General features: G+C 48.0%; 1 protein-coding gene across 7 annotated transcripts in view; it reads left to right on the forward strand.

The window, feature by feature from the left end:
• Positions 1-17,566, forward strand: part of LOC141584817 (apolipophorins-like) — a 66,854-nt gene that overhangs the window by 39,008 nt on the left and 10,280 nt on the right. For 2 of the 7 annotated variants that reach the window (XM_074400481.1, XM_074400480.1), the window contains 2 exons: positions 15,051-16,824; positions 17,308-17,417. In XM_074400481.1, coding sequence (XP_074256582.1) covers positions 15,051-15,063 — 13 coding nt within the window. In that variant the 3' untranslated portion in view covers positions 15,064-16,824; positions 17,308-17,417. Of the gene's footprint in view, positions 7,073-15,050; positions 16,825-17,307; positions 17,418-17,566 lie in introns of those variants that run through there. The other 5 variants (XM_074400486.1, XM_074400484.1, XM_074400482.1 and 2 more) reach the window with 5 other exon arrangements.

Here is a 17,566-nt window from a genome sequence, read left to right on the forward strand (position 1 = left end):
TCAGGTGATCGTCTCCCCTCAGCCTCCTGAGTAGCCAGGACTACAGGCGTGCACCACCATTCTCCGCTAATTAAAAAAACTTTTTTTTTTTTTTTTCTGTAGAGACAGGGTCTTACTATGTTGCCAGGCTGGTCCCAAATTCCTGGGCACAAGCAATCCTCCATTCTCCATCTCCCAAAGTGTTTGGTGTTACAGGTGTGAGCCACCACACCTGGCCTCTTTGTTTCTTTAGAGTAGAGCCACCCTAGTATGCATAACTGTTCCCCAGCATTGTTATGTCTTTTAAGCGTCTTTCAATTTCCAAGTTTGTTGGCTGGGTGAGTGCTCACAACCGTAATCCTGATGTGATGGGATCATTTAAGTTCAGAGGTTTGAGACCAACCTGGAAAACACAGGGAGACTTCTGTTTCTACAAAGCCTAATTTTCTTTTTTTTTAAACTCCACCCAGGCTGCAGTGCAGTATTGTGATCTCAGCTCACTGCAACCTTTGCCTCCTGGATTCAAGCCATTCTTCTGCCTCATCCTCCCAAGTAGCTGAGATTACAGGCAAATGGGACCATGCCCAGCTAATTTTTGTACTTTTAATAGAGCCGGGGTTTCACCATGTAGGCCTGGCTGTCCTCAAACTCCTGACCTCATGTGATCTGCCCACCTCAGTCTCTCAAAGTGCAAAGATTGGGATCACAGGTGTGAGCAACCATGCCCAGCCAAAAACTCAAATTTTAAAAAAGACACAATCTATAAGTTTCTCCTCTGTCCCTTTTCCTTTTTTTTTTTTTTTTTTGAGACAGAGACTTGCTTTGTCACCCAGGCCAGAGTGCAATGGCACAATCTTAGCCCACTGCAACCTCCGACTCCTGGGTTCAAGTGATTCTCTTGCTTCGGCCTCCTGAATAGCTGGAATTACAGGCATGTGCTACCACACCTGGCTAATTTTTGTATTTTTGGTAGAGATGGGGTTTCTCCATGTTGGTCAGGCTGGTCTCAAACTCCTGACCTTGTGATCTACCCACCTTGGCCTCCCAATGTGCTGTGATAACAGACCTGAGCCACCTTGCCTGGCCTATTCCTTTTCCTTTGCATGGATTTTGGAAGACTCCACACTGTTGGGCCTGTAGCATTTCTCAAAGTCTGGATTTCCCTGGTGCAGGTGAACCCATTCTCTGTCTTTTGTATTTGTGGCATATTTGCAGCTGGATTTATGCTTACCCCATTAGATTAGAGTTTGATCATGTTCACAAGATTCAGTGGGTGCTGTGATTGATCTCTTACTGGTGATGAATACTATCCTATTGTCTCTCTTCTTTGGTTAATTTTTAAAATTAGTCTTTTAGAAATAGGGGTCTCATTTTGTCACCCAGGCTGGAGTGCAGTGACTCCACCATAGCTCCCTGAAGCCTCAAATTCCTGGGCTCAAGTGATCCGCACACCTCAGCCTCCTGAGTAGCTGAGACCACACACCACCACACCCAGCTTTTTTCTTTTTTGAGATGAAGTCTTGCTTTGTTGCCCAGACTAGAGTACAGTGGTGTGATCTCAGCTCATTGCAAACTCCGCCTCCCAGGTTAATGCAAGTCTCCTGCCTCAGCACTCTGAGTAGGTGGAATTATAGGCACTCGCCACCACACCCAGCTAATTTTTATATTTTTAGTAGAGATGGGCATTCACCATGTCGATCAGGCTGGTCTGGAACTCCTGACCTCAAGTGATCGGCCTGCCACAGCCTCCCCAAGTGCTGGGATTACAGATGTGTGCCACCACACCACACCTGGCCAATGCCCAGCATTTTCCTTTTTAGACTGAGTGTTGTTTTGTCACCCAGGCTGGAGTGCAGTGGTGCAATTTCAGCTCGCTGCAATCTCTGCCTCCTGGGTTCAAGGGATTCTGCTGCCTCAGCCTCCTGAGTAGCTGGAATTACAGGTACCCGCCACCATGCCCAGCTAATTTTTGTATGCTTAGTAGAGACAGGGTTTCGCCATATTGGCCAGGCTGGTCTTGAACTGACCTAGTGATCTACCCACCTCAGCCTCCCAAAGTGCTGCAATTCCAGGTGTGAGCCACCATGCCTGGTACCTAATTCCTATTCACTGGTCATGGATGGGAGCTATGGAACCTTTCCCCAGAATACATGCTGGCCCCATCAGAACATCAGGGTTCAGTCTCCTAAGAGATATTCCTCTGTTTGTGCTACACACCCAAATAATCCATCTCAGTCCTCTGTTAGACAATTTCCAGGAATTACAGTGGCCATAGTGTAGCTGGAAAAACACTGAAGTAGGAGTCAGCAGACCGTGGGACTCTTTTGACTGAGCCACTAACAACTTAATGTGGCCTTGGGGGAAAAAAATGCTGGAACGACCATGCCTGTAATCCCAGTACTTTGGCAGGTTGATATGGGAGGATTGCTTGAGCCCAGGAGTTTGAGAGCAGCTTGGGCAACATAGCAAGACCCCATCTCTACAAAAAATTTCAAAAAACTTTCCAGGTGTGGCAGTGTTCCCCTGTAGTCCCAGCTACTTGGGAGGCTAAAGTGGGAGAATCACTTTAGTCCCAGAGGTCAAGACTGCAGTGAGCCAAGATCATGCCACTGCACTCAAACTTGGGCTTCAAAGTGAGAGACTGTCTCAGAAAAAAAAGCTGGAGCTTTTGTTTTCACATTTGTAAAAGGTAAATGATATTATCTCCTTCATGGAGTTGCTGTGAGGATGGAAATACAATTATTTATTTTTCCTCTCCTTTTAGAAATACAATGAGATCGGCATAGCGGCCAGGTGATGTGGCTCATGCCTGTAATCCCAGCACTTTGGGAGGCTGAGCTGGGTGGATCACCTGAGGTCAGGAGTTCAAGACAAGCCTGGCCAACATGGTGAAACCCTTACTCCACTAAAACTACAAAAATTAGCCCAGCGTGGTGGCACATGCCTGCAATCTCAGCTATTTGGGAAGCTGAGGCAAGAGAATTGCTTGAACCTGGGAGGTGGAGGTTGTAGTGAGCTGAGATCATCCCACTGCACTCCAGCCAGGGAGACAGAGCAAGACTCCATCTCAAAAAAACAAACAAACAAACACAAAACCTGGTGTGGTGGCTCATGCCTGTAATCTTCGCACTTTGGGAGGCCGAGGTGAATGGATCATCTGAGGTCAGGAGTTCAAGACCAGCCTGACCAACATGCAGAAACCCCGTCTCCACTAAAAATACAAAATTAGCCAAGCATGGTGGCGCATGCCTGTAATCCCAGCTACTTGGGAGGCTGAGGCAGGAGAATTGCTTCAACCTGGGAAGTGGAGGTTGCAGTGAGCCGAGATTGCACTCCAGCATGGACAACGAAAAGGAGACTCCGTCTCAAAAATAATAATAATTAGATAGGCATAGTGCACAAGACAATGTCGGGTGACACCTGCACCACAACTTAATACCACTTTGAGTCTGGACAGACGACGTAGGTCTCTGTGCCTCAGTTTTTCCACCTGTCAGATAGGAATCATATGAGGATGCTCTCCTAAGATGATGCTCAAGGCTAAATAATGTTACCCACGAATGTGCCTAGACCAGCACCTCCTGCATTTTAAATACTCTTCCCTTTTGGCTGTTGTTGTTACTGTTACTATTGTACTAACTGGAGTGATTTCTAGCCTGCAAAAAAAGGATCTGAAGTTTGTGAACAAGACCATTATTCCTTTCAAACTGATTAATAACCCCCATTTTTCTTTTTCTTTTCTTTTTTTTTTTTTTTTGTTGGGAGAAAGAGGTGGAAAGGGAACTTTCCGTATACATTTGTGTGTGTGTGTGTGTGTGTGTGTGTGTGTATAAAATTGCATTTTAGGTTTTGGGGTACATGTAAAGAACATGCAAGATTGTTGCGTAGGTACATATGTGGCAATGTGGTTTGCTGCCTTCCTCCCCATCACCTATAGCTGATATTTCTCCCCATGTTATCCCTCCCCAACTCCCCACCCTCTGCTGTCCCCCCCCCCAGTTCCCCCCCACAGACTCCAGAGTATGATGCTTCCCTCCCTGTGCCCATGTGTTCTCATTACTCAACACTCGCCTGTGAATGAGAACATTTGGTGTTTGATTTCCTGTTTCTGTGTCAGTTTGCTGAGAATGATGGTTTCCAGTTTCATCCATGTCCCTACAAAGGACACGAACTCATCATTTTTGATGGCTGCATAGTATACCATGGTGTATATGTGCCACATTTTTCCTGTCCAGTCTACAATGATGGACATTTGGGTTGGTTCCAAGTCTTTGCTATTCTAAACAATGCTGCAATGAACATTTGTGTGCATGTGTCCTATTAATAGAAGGATTTATGATCCTTTGGATATATACCCAGTAACGGGATTGCTGGGTCAAATGGAATTTCTATTTCTAGGTCCTTGAGGAATCTTCTACAATGGTTGAACTAATTTACACTCCCACCAACAGTGTAAAAGTATTCCTAATTCTTCACAACCTCTCCAGCATCTGTCGTCTCCAGATTTTTTAATGATCGCCATTCTAACTGGAGTGAGATGGTAGCTCAATGTGGTTTTGATTTGCATTTCTCTAATGACCAGTGATGATGAGGATTTTTTCATATGTTTGTTGGCCTCATATATGTCTTCTTTTTTAAAGTGTCTGTTCATATTCTTCGCTCACTTTTGAATGAGCTTTTTTCTTGTAAATCTGTTTTAGTTCTTTGTAGATTCTGGTTATTAGCCCTTTGTCAGATGAGTAGATTGCAAAAATTTTTTCCCATTCTCTTGGTTGCCAGTTTACTCTAATGATTGTTTCTTTTGCTCTGCAGAAGCTCTGGAGTTTAATTAGGTCCGATTTGTCTATTTTGGCCTCTGTTGCCAATGCTTTTGGTGTTTTAGTCCTGAAGTCCTTGTCTATGCCTATGTTCTGAATGGTTTTGCCTAGTTTTTCTTCTAGGGTCTGCATGGTGTTAGATCTTATGTTTAAGTCTTTAATCCATCCGGAGTTAATTTCAGTGTAAGGTGTCAGGAAGGGGTCTAGTTTCTGCTTTCTGCACAGGCTAGCCAGTTTTCTCAACACCATTCATTCAACAGGGAATCCTTTTCCCATTGCTTGTTTTTGTGAGATTTGTCAAAGATCAGATGGTTGTAGATGTGTGGCATTGCCTCAGAGGCCTCTGTTCTGTTTTATTGGTCTATATCTCTGTTTTGGTACCAGTACTATGCTGTTTTGATTACTGTAGCCTTGTAGTATAGTTTGAAGTCAGGATGCCTCCAGTTTTGTTCTTTTTGCCTAGATTTGACTTGGCTATCTGGGCTCTCTTCTGGTTCTATATGAAGTTTAAGGTGGTTTGTGAAGAAGGCCATTGGTAGCTTGATGTGGATATCGTTGAATCTATAGATTACTTTGGGCAGTATGGCCATTTTCAGAATATTGATTCTTCCTAACCGTGAGCATGGAAGGTTTTTCCATCTGTTTGTGTCCTCTCATTTCATTGAGCAGTAGTTTGTAGTTCCCCTTGAAGAGGTCCTTTACATTCCCTGTTAATTGTATTCCTAGGTATTCTCTTGGTAGCAATTGTGAATGGCAGTTCATTCCTGATGTGGCTCTCTTTAAGTCTGTTATTGGTGTATAGGAATGCTTGTGATTTTTGCACATTGATTTTGTATCCTGAGACTTTGCTGAAGTTGCTTATCAGTTTCAGGACATTTTGGGCTGAGATGATGGGGTCTTCTAAATATATAATCGTGTCATCTGCAAATAGAGATAATTTGACTTCCCCATTTTCTAATTGAATACCCTTTATTTCTTTTTCTTGCCTGAGTGCTCTGTCTAGAACTTCCAATACTATATTGAATAGGAGTGGTGAGAGAAGGTATCCTTGTCTAGTGCCAGATTTGAAGGGAATGCTTCCAGTTTTTGCCCATTCATTATGATACTGGCTGTTGGTTTGTCATAAATAGCTTTTATTATTTTTAGATACGTTCTGTCAATACGTAGTTTATTGAGAGTTTTGTCTTCTCTGCATCTATGGAAATAATCATGTGGTTTTTGTCTTTGGTTCTGTTTATGTGGTGAATTAACGTTTATAGACTTGTGTATGTTGAAGCAGCCTTGCATCCCAGGATGAATTTTTTTTTTTCCCTTGAGTCAGAGCCTTACTCCCACTCCCAGACTTAAGTGATTATCCTGCTCAGTCTTGTGAGTAACTGGGATTACAGGCATCCACCACTAGGCCTGGATAATTTTTGTATTTTCAGTAGAGACAGGGTTTCACCATGTTGACCAGGCTTGTCTCAAACTCCTGACCTCAGGTGATTCACCCACCTCGGCCTCCCAAAGTGCTGGGATTACAGGCATGTGCCACTGCCCCCACCCCATAACCCCAGTTTCTTTCTACCAACTTTGATTACAGAACTTGGCACAATTCCCAGATTCCCATAATACAGATTGTCCTCCCCAATTATAACTGCCAGTTTGTTTTCATCTAAGAAATACAAATCAAGACAAAAATTGAAATGCTCATCATTTCTGTGGGCAAAAAGATTAGTATGGCCGGGTGTAGTGGCTGATGCCTGCAATTCCAGCACTTTGAGAGGCTGAGGCGGGCAGATCACTTGAAGCCAGGAGTTCGAGGCCAGCCTGACCAACATGGTGAATCCCCCTCTCTACTAAAAATACAAAAATGAGCGAGGCAGGGTGGCATGCGCCTGTAGTCTCAGCTACTCAGGAGGTGGAAGCAGGAGAATCCCTTAACTCAGGAGGCAGAGGTTGCAGTGAGCAGAGATCATGCCACTGCACTCCAGCTTGGGCAATAAGATCAGAACTCCATCTCAAAAAAACAAAAAAAAAGTAATGTGACTGCTCTTTTCTGGTTATAATCATTGAGTTCACGTAGAAAAGCTAAGCAATATGAAAAAACAGAGTTGAAGTTTTTAAAAATTACCCCACATTGGATCAGCAAACCTTTTTTTTTTTTTTTACCTCTTGAGACAGACTAGATCTTGCTGTTGCCCAGCTGGTATGCAGTGGCACAATCACAGATGACTGCAGCCTCGACCTCCTGGGCTCGCTCTGTGCTCCTGCCTCCCAAGGAGCTGGGACTACAGGTACACACCCCTACACCAAGCTAATTTTTTGTTTATTTGTTTTTGTAGAGGTGAAGTCTCACTATGTTGCCCAGGCTAGTCTTGAACTCCTAGCCTCAAGTGATCCTCCCACCTCAGCCTTCCAAAGTGCTGGGATTACAGGCATGATCTTATCTGGAGACCGGGTGGTTACAGAGGTCATCAAGTTAAAATGGGTCATGAATGTGGGGCCCTGATCCCATATAACTGGTGGTCTTACTAAAAGGGAAATTTGTTGCCAGTAAAAGAAAAAGAAAGAATAAAATATTTATTTTTTGAGACAGACTTGTTCTGTTACCCAGGCTGGAGTATAGTGGTGTGATCATAGCTCAATGCAGCCTCAAACTCCTGGGTTCAAGTGATCCTCCCACCTCAGCTTCCTGAGGAGCTGGGACTACAGGTGTGTTCCACCATGCCCAGCTAATTTTCTGTATTTTATGTAGAGACGGTATCTTACTATGTTTCCCAGTGTGGTCTTGAACTTCTGGGCTCAAGCAATCCTGCCTCGGCCTCCCAAAGTGCTGGGATTATAGGTGTGAGCCACTGTGCCTGCCCAAAGGTAAATTTGCACACAGAGACAGACATGCATAGAAGGACAATGGCCACTGTAAATCAAGGGATGCCTGAGCCAGATCTCCTGGATCCCACCCAGGAGAGAGGCTGGGACAGATTTTTCCCGAGAGCCTCCAGATAGAGCCTGACCTGCAGACACCTGACTTTACACTTCTGGCCTCCCAACTGGGAGACAACAATTTTTTATTTTATTTATTGATTTATTGAGACAGGGTCTCACTCTCACCCAGGCTGGAGTGCAATGGCATAATCTCAGCTCACTGCAGCCTCTTCCTCCCTGGCTCAAGCAATCCTCCCACCTCGGTCCCCTGAGTAGCTTGGGGAACACAGGCACATGCAACCATGCCTGGATATATATATATTTTTTTCCTGAGATGGATTCTTGCTCTGTCCCCTAGTCTGGAGTAAAGTGGTGTGATCTCAGCTTGCTGCAACCTCCACCTTCTGGGTTCAAGCAGTTCTCCTGCCTCAGCCTTCTGAGTAGCTAGGATTACAGGCGTGCACCACCACACCCAGCTAATTTTTGTATTTTTAGTAGAGACAGGGTTTCACCATGTTGGCCACGCTGGTCTGGAACTCCTGACCTCATGATTTGCCTACCTCAGCCTCCCAAAGTGCTAGGATTACAGGTGTGAGCCACCACTCCCGGCCTTGTATTTTTTCAGTAGAGACGGGGTTTCATCCTATTGGCCTGGCTGGTCTGGAACTCCTGACCTCAAGGGATCCTCTCATGCTCCCAAAGTATAGGGATTACAGACATGAACCATGGCATCTGGCCTGAGACAGCCTGGCCTGAGACAGCAAATTTGTCTTGTTCTAAGACAAGTTATACCCAAGGAATAATCCATTTAATTGTTAAAGGACACAGAAGCTCATGCCCTCGATCATTCGTGAATGTGTAATTAGATTTTGGCCAGGAACAGAGGCTCATGCCTGTGATCCCAGCACTTTGGAAGGCTGAGATGGAAGCATCACTTGAAGCCCAGAGTTTGAGGCCAGCCTGGCCAACATGGTGAGACCCCATCTCCACACACACACACACACACAAATGTTAGTTGGGCATGGTAGCATGCACCTGTAATCCCAGCTGCTCAGGAGCCTGAGGTGGGAGGACTGCTTGAGCCTGGGAATAAGAGGCTACAGTGAGCTATGATTGTACCACTACACTGTAGCCTGGACAACACAGGAGGTCCCTATCTATCTCTTAAAAAAAAAAAAAAAAAAAAAAGGGTGGGTGTTTGATTTTGTGTTTTTGTTGTTACTGTTGTTTTTTGAGATGGAGTCTGTCCACCATGCCTGTCTAATTTTTTTTTTTTTTTTTTTTTTTTTGAGATGGAGTTTTGCTCTTGTTACCCAGGCTGGAGTGCAATGGCGCAATCTCGGCTCACCGCAACCTCCGCCTCCTGGGTTCAGGCAATTCTCCTGCCTCAGCCTCCTGAGTAGCTGGGATTACAGGCACGTGCCACCATGCCCAGCTAATTTTTTGTATTTTTAGTAGAGACGGGGTTTCATCATGTTGACCAGGATGGTCTCGATCTCTTGACCTCGTGATCCATCCGCCTCGGCCTCCCAAAGTGCTGGGATTACAGGCTTGAGCCACCGCGCCCGGCCTGCCTGTCTAATTTTTGTATTTTTAGTAGAGACAGGGTTTCGCCATGTTGGTCAGGTTGGCCTCAAACTCCTGACCTTGTGATCCACCTACCTTAGCCTTCCAAAGTGCTGGGGTGAGAGTTGTGAGCCACCGCACCCAGCCAAGACCCTATTTCTAAATAAGGTCATATTCATAGGACAGAGGGTGAGGGGAGTGGGACTTCATTATCTCTTTTGGGGGTCCATGGTTCAGCTCATTATGGGGGGGACATAAAAGCAGTAAGAGGAGCCAGCAGTGGCTGGACACATACTACCTACACGGCAGGCAAGCTGTCTTCACAAGAGAGTCCAGTCCAGTACAGCTGTCCCCATCACACAGGGGAATGCCACAGCTCTTAGAGGGGCCTGTGAGCCAGCAGAACCTGCATCCTTCCCCCATCTGACCTTGTCTCCTGGCCCCCAACACCACCTGTTGTATTCCTTTCTATTCTTTAACACACCAGGTTTGCTGCTGCCCCAGGACCTTGACACGGGCTGATCCCGCCACCTGGAATGCCTCTCTCCCACACACCTGTCTGTCTCCCTCGCCTCCCTTAGGTGTTTTTCCAGTGGCATCTCAGGGAGGCCACCTTTCCACCTCCCCATCTCCTGTCACCCTCTCCCCTGTTCTGTCATTTGAACACACCATGTAGCATACAAATACCTTTGTTTCTCATTTTCTCTGCACTAGAATCACCAGAATGTAAGCTCCATGAGGGCAGGGATGATTTTTGTCTGCTTTGCCGCAGGGCACGTAGTAGGTGTTGAACGTGCATGAATGAGCATATGAGGTAGGGTTAGGAATGCCATTCCCATTCTGCAGATGAGGAATGGAGGCTCAGAGAGGTTAAGTCACCTGGCCTAGGCCACACAGCTGGTAATGATGGAGCAAGAATTGAGCCCAGAGCTACCCTCTGACCCCCATATAGATTATGGAGACCTGGCTCTTGACCATTCAGGACCCTTGGGCCTCCCTAGTCCCCTACGGCATCTTCTGTTAGCCTCAAACTTTTTTTATTTGGGGGGCTTTGTGCAATGGCTCATGGCTGTAATTCTAGCACTTTGGGAGGCTGAGGCATGTGGATCATTTGAGGTCAGAAGTTAGAGACTAGCCTGGCCAACATAGTGAAACTCTGTCTCTACAAAAAAAAATTAGCTGGGCTAATGGTGTATGCCTGTAGTCCTAGCCACTCAGGAGGCTGAGACATGAGAACCACTTGAACCTGGGAGGTGGAGGTTGTAGTGAGCCATGATTGCACCACTGCACTCCAGCCTAGGGGACAGAGTGAGACTCCATCTAAAAAAATAAACAAACAGAAAACCAACAAAAACTTTATTTTTGGCCCTTAGCCTCCTGAGGGGTGAACAGAGGACTGGATCACATGAGGAAACTGTCTGTAGTCTGAGCTGACCTCAAAATTTGTTGGGGACAAGTGTTGGAATGATGGGAGGTCATTCTGGATGAACACTTTCACGCTGCTCTAGTTCCTGGCCCAGGATGTCTGGTGTGGCTGCCCCCAGCCAGGAGTGACCTCTCCCTCCTCCCATTGCTGTCCACAGTCTGCTGTCCCCCCTCTCGGGGACACTTTCTGCCTGTCGTTAACATTCTTGGTATCTCTGACAGCCAGGCGCTCCCAGGCGTGGGAATTGTGTCCCCTCCCTCCTCTTGTTCTGCATGTAGTAGATACACGTGGTTGAGTGTGGAATGAGAAAGGAAGGAAGCATTTCCCAGGCCTCCTGCATGCCCCACAGGCGGTCCTCTCCCATGTGTTACCCCATTTACTCTGGATGCTGTCCCTTGAGGTGGGTGGCCTGTGCCCACCTTATAGATAAGGAAGTCAGGGCTCAGAGCTGCAGGGCTTATCAACCCTGCTGGCCAGATGGGAGGTGCTGGAGCCTGGCTGAGTGTCACTTGGGCCTGAGCCATGAGCTGCACCCCATGGGAACCTGGCGTCTGACATAGAGTAGGCACCATCTGTTTGCTCTGGGGCTCCTGGACCCGATGGATTTCTATGTGTAGCAGAGGGAATTTAAGTCAAAGAAGAAACTCCTATTGTGAGCCAGACTCTCCTGTTCTGTGGGAGGTGATGGGAGGGATGGGAGCCTCCAGCCAGGGCCAGGTGACTGCAGGTGGATGTCAGGCTGCAGTGGCCATTTATCAAGAGCAGACCTCATGCCGATTCATCTGCAAGCTGCTCAGAGAATCCCCAGGAATCCCTACAGAGAAGCAGCCTCCCTCAGTCAATGGGAAAGTACTCACTGACCCCCTGTTGTGTGTCAGGAGCTGTCCAAAGAGAAACCCCACCCCCGGGGGGCTGGCATTCTCATGGGGTGGTAGTAAGGGAGCAGGAACCTAGTAAGGTAGCACAGTGTTGGCTCACTGCAGCCTCCACCTCCCAAGTTCAGGCAGTCCTCCCACCTCAGCCTCCTAAGTAGCTAGGATTACAGGCATGTGCCACCACGCCTGGCTCTTTTTTTTTTTTTTTTTTTTTGGTACTTTTAGTAGAGATGGCATTTCACCATGTTGGCCAAGTTGGTCTTGAACTCCTAACCTCAAGGGATTCATCCACCTCAGCCTCCCAAAGTGCTGGGATTACAGGTGTGAGCCACCGCACCTGGCCACACCTGCTTTAGTATTTATTCTTCATAGTGCTTTCCACCTGATGTGCTGTCTGTGTTAATGGTTTGTTTATGGAACACCTGTCTCTTTCCCCCTCATTAGAATGACGGATCCATTGAGAGACAAGCAACTTTGTTTTACTCATTGCTGTTTCCCCAGAGCCTGGAACCCCACCGGATATATGATAACCAGGCAGTAGTTAATAGTTGAATGAATGAATGTAAGAATGAATAAATGGCTGGGTGCTGTGGCTCATGCCTGTAATCCCAGCACTTTGGGACGCCAAGGTGGGTGGATTGCTTGAGGTCAGGAGTTTGAGACTTGCCTGGACAACATGCTGAAACCACATCTCTACTAAAAATACAAAAGTTAGCTAGGAATGGCGGTGCATGCCTGTAATCCCAGCTACTTGGGAGGCTGAGGCAGGAGAATTGCCTGCACCCAGGAGGTGGAGGTTGCAGTGAGTCGAGATCACGCCACTGCATTCCAGCCTGGCAGAAAGAGAGAGACTCTTTCAGAAATAAAGTTAATTTAAAAAAAGAATGAATGAAAGACAAGGCCTAGATAGAAGGAGTAAGTTACAGTAATCAATAGCGCACAAGGGAAATTACCATGAATGAGAATTTATTTGAGTATTTCAGGATACCTAGAAGAGAAGGATTTTCATGTTCCCAAAACGAAAGATAAATATTTGAGGTGATGACTGTCTCAGTTACCGTGATTTGATCACTACATATTGTCTATAGCTGGGGTCCCCAACCCTCCTGGCCACGGATCATTACCAGTCTTTTTTTTTTTTTTTAGGCAGAGTCTCACTCTGTGCAGTGGTGCAATCATCTCAGGTCAATGTAACCTCCATCTCCAAGGTTCAAGCAATTCTCCTGCCTCAGCCTCCTGAGTAGCTGGGATTACAGGCATTTACCACCACACTTGGCTAATTTTTGTATTTTTAGTAGAGACAGGATTTCACTATGTTGGCCAGGCTGGTCCTGAACTCCTTACTTCAGGTGATTCGCCCTCCTCATTCTCCCAAAGTGCTGGGATTTCAAGTGTGAGCCATCACGCCTGGCCTTTTTTTTTTTTTTTTTTTTTTAATTTTTTGACAAGGAGTTTTGCTCTTGTTGCCCAGGCTGGAATGCAATGGCATAATCTTGGCTTACTGCAACCTCTGCCTCCCGGATTCAAACGACTTTCCTGCCTCAGACTCCCAAGTAGCTGAGATTACAGGTATGAGCCACCACACGAGGCTAATTTTTGTATCTCTGGTAGAGACAGAGTGACTCTGTGTTGGTCAGGTTTGTCTCGAACTCCCAACCTCAGGTGATCCACCCACCTCAGTCTCCCAAAGTGCTGGGATTACAGGAGTGAGCCACCGTGCCCAGCTCACCCGATAGGAACTGGGCAGGCAGCACAGCAAGTGAGCAGCAGATGGGCGAGGGAGGCTTCATCTGTGTTCACAGCCACTCCTTATTGCTGGCATCACTTCCTGAGCTCCACCTCCTGGCAGATCGGTGGCGGTGTTAGTCTCATAGGAGCACAAACCCTACTGTAAACAGCAGATGCGAGGGAGCTGGACTGGGTGCTCCTTATGAGAATTCAGTGCCTGTTGATCTGTCACTGTCTCCCGTCACCCCCAGAAGGGACCATCTAGTTTCAGGAAAACAAGCTCAGGGCTCCCACTGATTCTACGTTACGGTGAGTTGTGTAAGTATTTCATTACATATTACAATGTAATAATAATAGAAGTAGGCCAGGCACAGTGACTCATGCCTGTTATCCCAGCACTTTGGGAGGCTGAGGCAGGTGGATCATCTGAGGTCAAGAGTTCAAGACCTGCCTGGCCAACATGACGAAACACCATCTCTACTAAAGGTACAAAAACTAGCCAGACAGGGTGGCAGGAACCTGTAATCCCAGCTACTTGGGAGGCTGAGGCAGGAGAATTGCTTGAACCCAGGAGCAGAGGTTGCAGTGAGCCATGATCGTAGCATTTTGGAAGGCTGAAGTGGGCAGATCACCTGAAGTCAGCAGCCTGGCCCAGTGGTGAAACCCCGTGTCTAATAAAAATACAAAAATTAGGTGGGTGTGATGGCAGGCGCCTATAATTTGAGCTACTCGGGAGGCTGAGACAAAAGAATTGCTTGAACCCAGGAGGTAGAAGTTGCAGTGAGCTAAGATCGTGTCCCTGCACTCCAGCCTGAGTGATAGAGCAAGATTCTGTCTTTAAAAAAAAAAAAAAAAAAAAAAAAAAAAAAGCCAAGCCAGTTCTAATGGCTTATACGTGTAATCCCAGAACTTTGGGAGGCCAAGGTGGGAAGACCACTTGAGGCTAGGAGTTCCAGGTAAACCTGGGCAACACAGCAAGACCCCATCTCTACAGAAAAATTTTTAAACATTAGCCGGGCGCAGTGGCATGTGCCTGTAGTCTCAGCTACTCAGGAGGCTGAGGCAAGAGGATTCCTGGAGCCCAGGAGGTCGAGGCTACAGTGAGCCATGCTTGTACTACTGCACTCCATCCTGGGTGACAGAGTGCCACCCTGTCTCTCAAAAAAAGAATTCAGAGTAGAGAAAGGTAGGAATTGTAAGTTCAAGTATGCCACGTCCCAAATTTCCTTCAGAAGCGTTGATGCACGCCCTGAGAAATCTGCATTCATTTCCCAGTGCTGCCTCAACAAAGTACCCTAAACTTTGTGGCTTCAACCACAGAGATTTATTCTCACAGTTCTGGAGGCCAGGAGTCTGAAATCAAGGGGTTTTTGTTTGTTTGCTTGTTTTTCCTGTGAAGGCTGTGAGGGAAGATCTGTTCCAGGTCTTGCTCCTGGATTCTCATAGCCTCCAGAGTTCCTTGGCTTGTAGGTGGTCTTCTGTCTCTGTCTTGACATTGTCTTCCCTTTGTAGGTGTCTTTGTCCATACATTCCCTTTTTAAGGACACCAGGCACACGGGATTCACCCTCATTACCTCAGCTTAGCTTGATCACATGTGAAGAACCTATTTTCAAGTAAGGTCCCATTCACAGACCCTGCCGCATAGGGCTTCAGCGTCTTTCGGGAAGACACAGGACAACGCATAACGTTATAGATTTGCAAATAGTTTTAGTTTGAGTTTCTGAGTTTTATTTTTTTCTTTTTCTCATCAGATGGGTGATGTGATGAGTCTACTAACCTCTGTGGACTCGGATTTCTCCACTGTAAAATGCAGGTAACCACGTGGTTCGCTCAAATGGGTAAGGGGAATGTACGGTTCTTAATGCAAGAGGGAGCCCCTCATGTCCATGGGGGAGCCACAGTACCCAGGCTTGGCAGTGAGTGGTTTATCTGTGTGAGACTCACATGGAGACCTAGGGCTCCCTAGAAACGTGGGTGCAGTCATGTCTAAGCAGCACGCTGATGTTGTAGAAAACAGCCTGGTCTTCAAGTTGTGTGTGTGACCACAACTTGGGCTTTTCTGTGCCCCTAAGTTCTTACAGCTGACCAGGGGGCTGGCAGTGCCTCTCACGGGATGTTGGCCCTGGCCAACAGGTATCTGGCTGTGCACGATGGATGGTGCTTTCCCGCCAGTCATGAGCACCCCCAAGGCACAGTGCAGGGCCCACAATGGCTGGACTGGTCAAACCTGCTCCTTCACAGGCCATCTCTTCCCTACCCTGAAGAGGGCAGGTATGCAGTACACCACTGTCATGTTTGAGGGAGCCATTGGCCATGCACTTAAACAGTCAATGTCTCCACCCCACCTCAGTAGCTTCCTTGAGATTAAATGGATGACTTGTTTGATCTGTGTTTTTGTTTTTTGTTGTTTGTTTTTTTGAGACTAGGTCTCACTCGGTTGTCATGGCTGGAGTGCAGTGGTGCAATCTCAGCTCACTGCACACTTGACCTCCTGGGTTCAGGTGGTCCTTCTGCCTCTGCCCGGCAGAGTGCTGGGATGGCTTAGTGCCACTATGCCCAGCTGATCTGTGCATTTTAAGTGCACGATTCAGTGGCTTCTAGTTTATTCAGAGTTGTGCATGCCTCACCACAATCGATTTTAAAGTGTTTTGATCGTCCTAAAATGAAACGCTACAGCTACCATTGTGCCTGCTGTGTCCATGGCTGTGCCTGCTCTGGACCTCTGGTGTAAATGGAAGCATAGGATACATGGCCTCTGAGCCAGGCTTTGTTACTTAGCACAGCAGTTTTGTAGCGGGTCTCAGGACTCGATTCCTTGTTAGGGCTGAATTGGCCATAGCCCGTCAGCTTATTTCATCCTGAAGCTGGTTGGGGATTGCTAGGCCTCTGACTGCTGCACCAGGGGAGGGGGACTCCTGGCCTCAGGGCAGGCTAAGCCGGGGCTCTACGCATTGGGGTGGCAAGCAGGCATTGGGCTACCACTGCGGTGGGTGGAGCTGGCCCCACTCACCCTGCCTTTGGGGCTGCTTCTCCCCAGACCATGCCCTGGTGGCTAGGGCCCAGCACATCATCACTTCTTAACAGCTGGGTGTGGGACCTCAGCACCCAGTGTGGCAGTGTCCTGGACCAAGACACTGCTCACAGCACATTCTCCCTGATGCTGAGTCGGACAGGCTCGGGGCTCACGGCCCTGACTGTGGAGCTGAACCACATGACCCTCATCTTCTACCCTAGCCTGCAGGTGAGGAGGAGAGGCCTGAGCTTCCCCCAGAGATGTGTGCCTGTGGCAGGTTGCCTGGGGGGGATGGCCCTTTCCAGCTTGTCCCCTGTCTGTGGGTCAGCCTTCCTGCCCACCCGCTCTGGCCCACAGGCTGCCGGGGGAGAGCTGTCCAGACCTCCAGCTGCCTGCCGCCGTGACAAGGAGGGACGTCTCCAGGATTGGGCTGGCCAGTGAGAACGGGGTCTCCGTCTCCTGTGACATGCCCACCAGCCTCTGTAGCCTGACTCTCGGTCTCTAGCACCATGGTAAGTCTGGGCCGCAGCAGGGTTGGCCCCACCACCAAGAGCCTCTTCGGGATGCACCATTCTCAGCTTCCAGTGTGACAGGTCCCCAGGCTGTAGGTGGTGACTGTGGTTGAGATGATGGCACTGAGGCCCAGGGCTTTCTGCCCCCATCCCTGGGATACACTGCTCCAGGGTGGAGTTGGCCCTTCTGTGGTCCCTTTGCCCAGGAACACAAAGGGTGAGCCTAGATTCTGGCCACTCCGGAATGGAGTGAGCTGAGGATGTGGGGAAGGGACCATGGCACACATGCTGTCCTCAGTCCCTGTGCTTTCCCTCCCTCCTCTGATGAGAGTTTGGAGCTAGAGCCCTGGGCTCCAGGAGTCTAGAGTGGAGGTGGCAGGATTCTACCGCTTCTTAGTGTGTCTCAGGCTTATCTCTCATACAGGTCCCCAGGGAGAGGATCATGGGCTTGCAGGACCTCCTCAGCTTCCCTCCTCCCCACAGGCATATCTGCTGGCCTTCTGGGCACCATCAACAATGAAGCAGGCAATGAGCTGATGTTACCTGACGGCTCTGTGGCCCGCAGCCTGGAGGAACTCAGCCTGGCCTGGCAGGTGAGCAGGTACACCTGCCCTTCCTCCCTCTGGCTGAGGCTCTTCAGGGCTGCTCGCTGCAGAGTCCCAGGAGAGGCAGATGGCTTGCTGGCTCTGCAGAGGTCTTTGCAGGCCCAGGGTTGGGGGCAGTCTCCTGCTGAGGCCAATGT

This window comes from Saimiri boliviensis, chromosome 6, assembly GCF_048565385.1.
Source record: "Saimiri boliviensis isolate mSaiBol1 chromosome 6, mSaiBol1.pri, whole genome shotgun sequence".
Lineage (NCBI taxonomy): Eukaryota > Metazoa > Chordata > Mammalia > Primates > Cebidae > Saimiri > Saimiri boliviensis.